Here is a 10028-nt window from a genome sequence, read left to right as displayed (position 1 = left end):
GCCTTTTAGTGCCGTATCCAGCCTTATGATAATTACCTGAAACATGTTTGAAAAAGGTTTTGTCAGCGGGAATGCTGAGTGAATTCATTCCATTTTTATACAAATATCTTGTTATACCTTACAGTATTAAGGTCTTATATTTATTTGCATTTACCTTACTCAATCAGTATTTTGTCACATAATAGCAATTCCAATATAACAACAATAATATCACTCATTGGTTTACTTTCATCCAATAATGAATTAATCAAATAACTATACTTTACTGTTATTCCATTTATCTGTCATTAGGCAATTCCTATAATTGGGTCATATCACTGTTGATCATTCTTTCAACTAGTGACTCTGGTCATATCACTTGTTCATAACACTGTTGATCATTCTTTCAACTAGTGTCTTTGGTCATATCGCTGTTGATCATTCTTTCAACTAGCGATTCTATTCATGGCACTGTCGATCATTCTTTCAACTAGTGCTTCTGGTCATTATCACTGTTGATCATTCTTTCAACTAGTGATTTTAATTATAACACTGTTGATCATTCTTTCAACTAGTGTCTTTGGACATATCACTGCTGATCATTCTTTCAGCTAGTGACTTTGGACATAATGATGTCTTATTACTTTGTCAAATATATTATCTCTAGCACCAAATCATGCAATTCAGAATAATGACATTTGATGTCAATTATTATAACTTATCAAAATATGTTAATTCACTAATTGTAATATTATGATATAATAACTTGACTACAAATAGAATACAGTATACTTGACTTTGTTATGGTATCTGCCATTTAGATTTATATATAATAATTATGGTTATGCTAACTTTCTGGGTAATAGCAATGAGAATCAAATAATGTATAATACCTCCCATACCAGTAGTTATTATAAAATATAATAACTTAATCACTGTAAGTATAACTGGTAACTATTTAGGATTTTAGAAAGCATTTTGTAATATAATTGTTTCACAAAAAGGTGATAAAACTGTGATAAAAGAGTATAGACTCACAAACGGTGAGAAAAGAGAAATGAACTCACAGTGCAGATTTCTACGGGCAAAGTTTAGTCTACAGATAAGCCTTGATATATTGCTGATTCAATTCGGGTAGAGTCTAGTCTACTGATTAGCCTTTTTATCCTAAGTTTAATAACAAGCACACAATTCTGGGTTAATAATCAATACAGTAGTTACGATAATTTACGAGATCAAATTCTCCCAATGAATGACCAAGTGCAATACTTCAATTCATTTATCGTATTAACGACAAATGACAAAGTATAGTACTTCAACTCATTATCGAATTATCGACAACGACAAAGTACAATGCTTCAACTCATTATCGAATTATCGACAACGACAAAGCATAACCCAATGTGGGCGGCACTTAGACATTCTTTGAATGTATTGATTCTGGAAACTGAATCGTAATAGCGATCGAGTTATTACCCTGATTGCGACAGCGTTTCGAGGTTTGTTTGTGTTAATTATGGTAAACAGAGCATAACTCCGTGCCTCAGACGAATTTCTTCGTCGTTCAAACGCAGAATTTCAAGTCCCAGACTCCTCTATTTATACACGAAATTTGACCCTGTCGCGTAGCGCGAGGGGTACCCCCCATAGGCGTCGCGCTACGCGAGGGGTAACATATTTTCTATAGGTAGCCACGTGTCTCAGTAGCTTGGGTGAGTCGATGAAATTGTAAAATTCTAAACGGCCAGAAAGTTATTTAGATTATCGTAACTAGGGTTTTGCCCCCCCCTGAGTTTTAGGGGCCCTGATCCTGATTCTGATTGTTCTGGAAATTTTAGGGTTAGTGCAAAATTACTTGGGTTTCTCAATTAGGGTTTTCTTAATAGCTAATTACCATCCTAATTATGGATTTTAGTGACAGTTGTTACATCCTCCCCACCTTAATAAAAATCTCGTCCTCGAGATTTGGGTTATGATATTTCTGTTAGATTTATGTCATAATTTAGTCAATGAAACTGGATTCTTTTAAGGTAAATGACACAGAGTCAAATTTTGTGAATACTAGTTGTATCAGTAGGGTTTTAAAAAGTTCAACTGAAATAGTTCAAGAAATCGATGACAACTGAATGAGATGAAATGATATAGTTTCGAATAGAACTAGGTTCAAGTCAACAGATATATGATCAAATAGATATCTATTTACAGTTAGTGAAATGACTTTTTTTAGAATAAAATTCATGATCAAAAGAAAACTTACTTTGATTGTCAACTGGGGAAGACTCAGAATCAATAAGGTCAGAATAATAGCACGAAGATCATTGTTAATTATTGAATCATATCAGGAGAAAAGTCAGTGTGTTGACATTGCAAGGATACACTGGAATGCAATAAAGTTTAGTGTATCATTGTCTTAATACACAATTGTATCAAGACTATTTTTAAATGATGAGTCAAACGAAAGACATACGTGGTTTTGAATGGTTCGTATGATTAGGATTAGTCCAAGCTACAAGTTTGTAATGACTCCGCAAGGTGTCGTAATGATTGGAATAATTTCAATAGTTACGGTGCTCGAACAATTTCACCGTATAATCAACTGAAAGTTTAAATGAAGAAAACTTGGATATTTATTTCAAATAGGAGTTTCAATTGATGATGAAAAGACAAAGTGAAATATTATAAACGTTTAAGAAGTACACCGGAATATGATACGAATTTGTGTACTTTTATCTTAACACATAGTTGTATTAAGATTGGTTAGGAATATGAACCAAAAATTAAAATTCGTATATTAGGAGTGAATTTCAAGCTACAAATTTATTATGACGCCACAAGGTGTCATATTGATTGAAATAGTAGCGGTGAATGAAACGAGTTTCACCCTGATGTAAATCAAAATGAAGTAAATCCGATTGTTTCAATAAATTATTTTGGATTGAAATTGAAATAACTTGAAGAAAGTTTTTCGATCGAAGATGATAAAGCAATAAGGATTACGAAACGCTCGATAGATACACGGAAATATGAAATGAATTTGTGTATCATTATCTTAGCACATGATTGTGTTAAGATTGTTTTGATAGAATAAATCAAAGCGGATTCAATATGAATGAATAATTAAACCCGTATGTAAGAGGTGCAACGAGATTAGCACAAGCTTCAAATTTGTGAAAACGTCACCACAAGGTGATCGTGACCAAATAAATGATTCAACGAAAGTGAAAACCAAACAAGTTTGGTATGGATCTGAAATAGAGGAATTATTTGACGGAATGTATTTATTTATGAACTTTTATTTGTACTAGGGTCAAATAATAACTTAACTTAGATATATATCAGTGACTACGTCTGGAATCATCTCTACTTCTTGTGTAGTAAGTGCGTACGCTAGCGCGTTCTTTTTAGCTCCGTCTGTTGTTCTAGCCTTGGTGTCAGGCGTTTTAGTTAGTTTCTGACAATATGGTTTGATGTGTCCGGTTTCCCCGCAATTGTAACAGACGTTAGTTTTCCTTCTACACTCTTCCTCTATGTGCCCAGTCATCTTGCAGAAGTCACAGTAAGGTGTGTTCCTAAAACGACATCATCCTGAATGCGTTTTGTTATTGTTTCTGCAGATAGGTTGCTCCAATGACGGTTCAGTTTCTTTCTTCTTGAGTTCTTGGGAAATTTTCTGGGCTAATTCTTTCTTCTTGTTTTCTTCTCTTGTGCGGATTAGTCCATCGGTCATCATGTTAGCTAGTTCAACTGCTTCCTCAATAGTCTGTGGTCTAACGGCCTTGACTATGTCTCGGATTTCGCTAACTAATCCCCAAATATAACGAGAAATTAGTACGGGTTCTGGCGAAGCCAGAGTTGGTACCATTCTTGCATATTCGAAGAATGTTGTCGTATATTCACGACAATTCACATCTATCATTTTATGATTTAGGAACTTGTTAGTTATTCTTTCCTTTTCATAAGGAGGACAAAATTTTCTTTCTACCATTTCCTTGAATTCTTCCCAGTTTATGGCATAAGCCATGGTCCTTCCTTTTGCCTGAAGAATAGTATTCCACCATTCTAAGGCTCCTTCCTTAAAGAGATTAGATGCATACATCACCTTATCTTCTTTAGCACATTTGCTGATCGTAAGAACAGCTTCCGTCTTTTCCAGCCATCGTAGAGCAGCCGTGGCACCTTCACTGCCCGCGAACTCGATTGGTTTACAGGCTAGAAATTCTTTGTAGGTACAATCGAGAGTCATCGCCTTCTTCTTCTTAGGAAATGGGGTTTTGATAATATCATTATTATCACTGTTGACATTATGGTTAAAATTATCGTCACGGGTATGCTTACTGCTCATAGCTTTGGTGGGTTCTACGGGATTTTTAACAGCTTTAATTATTAAAGGTAAAGCATTAGCTATTCCTTGAGCTATTAGATTTTCTATAGCATTTTTATCCAAAGGATTTTCATTATTAGTCTGAGCTTCTGGGTTATGTGATACTTCATTCGGCATCTGGATTGCAAATATTTTCACTTATTAATATCACATAATAATTAAAACAAAATAATACCTCCAGGATATTATTTGTGCATATTGACATATACATATTCATATATAACACATAAGTTAATTTGCATTAGTTTCCTGACTTTATTGTTTAGGTATTAAAGAACACCTAATTAGCTTAAACAAGTGGCTTAACTTATATGAAGGCATCTTTTCTTATTCAACTTTTGAATGTTATCAGATGTGCTACCAGTTAATAGCAATCTCCTAACTCTTTTATTTAAGTTTAAATATTATTATCACAACACTTATAGGATCAAAGTAGTGGCTTAGCTCTGATACCACCTTCTGTCACGACCCCCGACCCCATCCTGGTCGGAATCGGTGCCGTGAGCAGTCCAGTGGTGCCGGTGATTATTTTTATTTTGAAAAACATTGCAGCGGAATTTTCATCAGGACCGTGAGTTAGGAAAAATGTCAGAGTTTAGAAAACACCAGATTTTATTTAAATAGATGGAATAATTCCCTATTTTAAAATGGTAGCTTTAATAAAGATAAGTTTTATTTTATAAAACAATATTTCTTTAATAAGCCATTTCTTGATGCCTTTTAGTGCCGTATCCAGCCTTATGATAATTACCTGAAACATGTTTGAAAAAGGTTTTGTCAGCGGGAATGCTGAGTGAATTCATTCCATTTTTATACAAATATCTTGCTATACCTTACAGTATTAAGGTCTTATATTTATTTGCATTTACCTTACTCAATCAGTATTTTGTCACATAATAGCAATTCCAATATAACAACAATAATATCACTCATTGGTTTACTTTCATCCAATAATGAATTAATCAAATAACTATACTTTACTGTTATTCCATTTATCTGTCATTAGGCAATTCCTATAATTGGGTCATATCACTGTTGATCATTCTTTCAACTAGTGACTCTGGTCATATCACTTGTTCATAACACTATTGATCATTCTTTCAACTAGTGTCTTTGGTCATATCGCTGTTGATCATTCTTTCAACTAGCGATTCTATTCATGGCACTGTTGATCATTCTTTCAACTAGTGCTTCTGGTCATTATCACTGTTGATCATTCTTTCAACTAGTGATTTTAATTATAACACTGTTGATCATTCTTTCAACTAGTGTCTTTGGACATATCACTGCTGATCATTCTTTCAGCTAGTGACTTTGGACATAATGATGTCTTATTACTTTGTCAAATATATTATCTCTAGCACCAAATCATGCAATTCAGAATAATGACATTTGATGTCAATTATTATAACTTATCAAAATATGTTAATTCACTAATTGTAATATTATGATATAATAACTTGACTACAAATAGAATACAGTATACTTGACTTTGTTATGGTATCTGCCATTTAGATTTATATATAATAATTATGGTTATGCTAACTTTCTGGGTAATAGCAATGAGAATCAAATAATGTATAATACCTCCCATACCAGTAGTTATTATAAAATATAATAACTTAATCACTGTAAGTATAACTGGTAACTATTTAGGATTTTAGAAAGCATTTTGTAATATAATTGTTTCACAAAAAGGTGATAAAACTGTGATAAAAGAGTATAGACTCACAAACGGTGAGAAAAGAGAAATGAACTCACAGTGCAGATTTCTACGGGCAAAGTTTAGTCTACAGATAAGCCTTGATATATTGCTGATTCAATTCGGGCAGAGTCTAGTCTACTGATTAGCCTTTTTATCCTAAGTTTAATAACAAGCACACAATTCTGGGTTAATAATCAATACAGCAGTTACGATAATTTACGAGATCAAATTCTCCCAATGAATGACCAAGTGCAATACTTCAACTCATTTATCGTATTAACGACAAACGACAAAGTATAGTACTTCAACTCATTATCGAATTATCGACAACGACAAAGTACAATGCTTCAACTCATTATCGAATTATCGACAACGACAAAGCATAACCCAATGTGGGCGGCACTTAGACATTCTTTGAATGTATTGATTCCGGAAACTGAATCGTAATAGTGATCGAGTTATTACCCTGATTGCGACAGCGTTTCGAGGTTTGTGTGTGTTAATTATGGTAAACAGAGCATAACTCCGTGCCTCAGACGAATTTCTTCGTCGTTCAAACGCAGAATTTCATGTCCCAGACTCCTCTATTTATACACGAAATTTGACCCTGTCGCGTAGCGCGAGGGGTACCCCCCATAGGCGTCGCGCTACGCGAGGGGTAACCTATTTTCTATAGGTAGCCACGTGTCTCAGTAGCTTGGGTGAGTCGATGAAATTGTAAAATTCTAAACGGCCAGAAAGTTATTTAGATTATCGTAACTAGGGTTTTGCCCCCCCCCTGAGTTTTAGGGGCCCTGATCCTGATTCTGATTGTTCTGGAAATTTTAGGGTTAGTGCAGAATTACTTGGGTTTCTCAATTAGGGTTTTCTTAATAGCTAATTACCATCCTAATTATGGATTTTAGTGACAGTTGTTACACCTGCCCCGTGGCGCCAATATGAAGTTAAGAAAGCATTGGGAATCGGTAATTAAAAAGTTCAAGGATAAGCTAAGTAGCTGGGAAGCAAAAAATCTCTCTTTTGGCGGGAGATTAACCTTAAGTCGGTTTTAGGCAGCGTACCATTGTATTTTTTTCTCAATGTTTAAGGCGCCAGTTTCCATAATCAATCGGCTGGAAGGCATAAGGAGGGGGGTTTTGTGGGGCGGCATCTCGGAGGTAAAAAATAAATTGGGTGGCCTGGAGGAAAGTTGTGAAAGCAAAAAAAAAAAAGGCGGGTTAGGAGTGGGCAACCTGAAAGATTTAAATTTAGCCTTACTAATCAAATGTGTAGGATCGATTTGACGATCAAGTGAGTCAATTAAAGTCAATACACCACTGTTTGAGTGGCGGAAACAAACAAACAGTGTTGAATCAGAGAGAATTGAGTAGAAAAACAGAGATATCACTTTAACACACGTTTCTCATTAATATTTCACTAGAAAATCCGGCAGCAGTTCGGTATACAACTTGTGATTCAGTGCCAAATGAGAAACAAGACTTGCCTATATATAGGCTCCTGGTTTCGCTTGAAATGACACATGTCATTTCGAGCGGAATCACATCATCTAATTTCGCTTGAAATGACAAAGTGTCATTTCAAGCGGAATTACATGAAATTACACATAATTACACTTTAGACCCCTGTAAACCCTACACAAACATGACCTAGACTAAGACGTAGGCTATAGACATCGTGCACTAACAAACTCCCCCTTAGATATTGCCGGAGTCTTTAGTCTTGGTCTTCATCTCTTCACAGCGACTTGAAAGTTTCTTCTCTCTGCTTAGGCTTTCGTGCCAACATCTTCCTAAGCTTCTCATTTGCTTCCACTGCTTCCTTTTCTTTAGCTGCCATTCTCTTCAGCATATTGTCTTTATCTTCTTGTGCCTTCCGTTCTTTCTCTCTCTTTAACTTCTCTTCCTCTTCAATCTTTCGCCACTTTGAATTCCATTTGTTGTCAGCATTGATACCCTTTTGAAAACAAACAGACACAACTCTCTGAAACTGCATAGCTTGTTCCCTATCTTCAGCTTTAAACCATATCTTGTTCACAAACAAACATTCGATGTCTTTCGCAGAACAATTCATCAGCCACAACGGATCATACACAAAGATTTCACTGATCTCATTCTCTGCCCTATACGTGATCACAGCTTCAGTTGAATTACAGCTGTACACCCAACATACAAAACCTTTGTAGAAATCTTGTTCCATTCTCGGCACAAGGATGTGTTTGATCGCTCTTGGCTTTTTCACATGCAGTATCGTCTCTTCATTACCAGTTTCAGGATTAACTCTTCTCACCTTCTTTGGGTAATGTGGCTTCCAGTGTTTGAAGTTTTTCAGCAATTCATACTTGATCAATCCCCACATAGGCACATCGTTCTTTCTGATTTTATAACCCAAAGTTCTTACCTTAGATAACTCTTCTACATCCCACCAAGGTAGGGACATAATATCATGCAAACGTTCAAAATACTGCACACCGTATTCTTTTCGAATTGCATATGCATTAACATGAGGTAGAAATCCCCAGCTAATGATATCACCCAGCAAAACATCTCTATCTCTTTTGTAAAACTTCAACGGACGCTTGAACTTTCTTTCAGTATCTTTACGGAACCACTTCTTTCTTTCTTCTTTCTGTGGGTCCTTTGTCGTTCCGTCAAAGTTTTTATCTTTAAAGATTTCAGCAACTTTCCTTCTTAGTTCATCTCTATTCTCTTCACTAAAGAATTCAACCAGGGTAGGAAATTATGAAGTATCTTCATTCACATTCTCTTCATCTGTACAATCTTCAACCTCAACCCTGTCATAGACATCTGCCTCTTCAACATACTTGTATTCATACTCGGTTTGTTGGTTGATGTCGAAAGAATTCAGCTCATCTTCAAAATCGAACTTGAAGTCATCTTCCTTAACATTAAACATCTTGAGAACTTCATCCAAAGTATATGTATGCCTGATTTCTCCTTCTTCTACATCAGGCTCAATACGAAGAATTAACTTTTCAATTTTATCAACGTTTTCATCATTCACTTGCTCCCCCTCACTTTCAGCATCATCATCATGATCTTCATTTGCATCATCATGCATTAAATCATCAACATTTGCTCTTTTGATGCTTCAGAAACAATAACACCTGTATCACCCTGATCATCATTATCATCAATATCATCAGAACTATGACTGCTTGCAGAGAATACTTTTTCTTCATCATCATCCTCATCATCATCATTCTCTTCATCGTCATCCTCTTCGTCATCATCCTCCTCTTCCTCATCATCATTACCAAGATCTTCACGTAACACATCTTCTTCAAAGATAGCTGATACAGCAGATATAGGAACAGGATTCTGAATAGGAGACTCAGGATCAGTAGATAAAACTATTGATCTTTCAGCAATCACAGAACCTTCAGCACTTTTTCCTTTGTCTTTCATTTGAGCATCAATCTCTGCTTGACGCTTTGCTCTAACTTCTTCAACTTCTATCTCCTCAAACCTCTGCTCTATAGACTTCCCGAGCATGTTTTCAAGAACCTTATTCATCATATACTACTCGTGTTCTTTCACCGCTTTGGCAGCTTCAAGTTCTTTGTTCTTCAATTCAAAGTACTTGTTCTGTTCGTCTCTGTGTGCCTTTTCTTCCTCCAGCTCTGCCACTTTAACCTTCAAAATATCAATTTCAGTCTGATCTGCTTCTATTTTCTTCAGCAAAGACTTGTTTTCAGACTCAACTTTCTTAACACGCATCTCAAGAATTTTCTCACGGTCTGCTAATCTCTTGTTTTCAACCAATACTGCATCAACTTTCTTTTCAACATCCTAAACTTGTACATCACTTGCAAAATTGAAATCCCAATCTCTTCAAGAGAAATACCTTCTGGTGGAATATTTGGAAAAGATTTGTATCCAGAAGAACCAGGTGTGGTTTGAACATGTGGTTGTGAGGTGGTGGTGTTTGGAATATTTGTTGTGA

The 10028-nt window shown here is 35.5% G+C and overlaps 1 protein-coding gene across 1 annotated transcript; it reads right to left on the bottom strand.

Annotated features, from left to right (window-relative positions):
• Positions 1 to 9142: 9142 nt before the first annotated feature.
• On the bottom strand, positions 9143 to 9598 carry LOC110876693 (nonsense-mediated mRNA decay protein 2-like). Its single transcript, XM_022124856.1, has one exon. It carries the CDS (start codon positions 9596 to 9598, stop codon positions 9143 to 9145), a length of 456 nt encoding a protein of 151 aa, XP_021980548.1.
• Positions 9599 to 10028: the final 430 nt, after the last annotated feature.

Source organism: Helianthus annuus, chromosome 1 (genome assembly GCF_002127325.2).
Source record: "Helianthus annuus cultivar XRQ/B chromosome 1, HanXRQr2.0-SUNRISE, whole genome shotgun sequence".
NCBI classification, from domain to species: Eukaryota; Viridiplantae; Streptophyta; class Magnoliopsida; order Asterales; family Asteraceae; genus Helianthus; species Helianthus annuus.
This window is presented reverse-complemented; position numbering and strand designations above follow the sequence as displayed.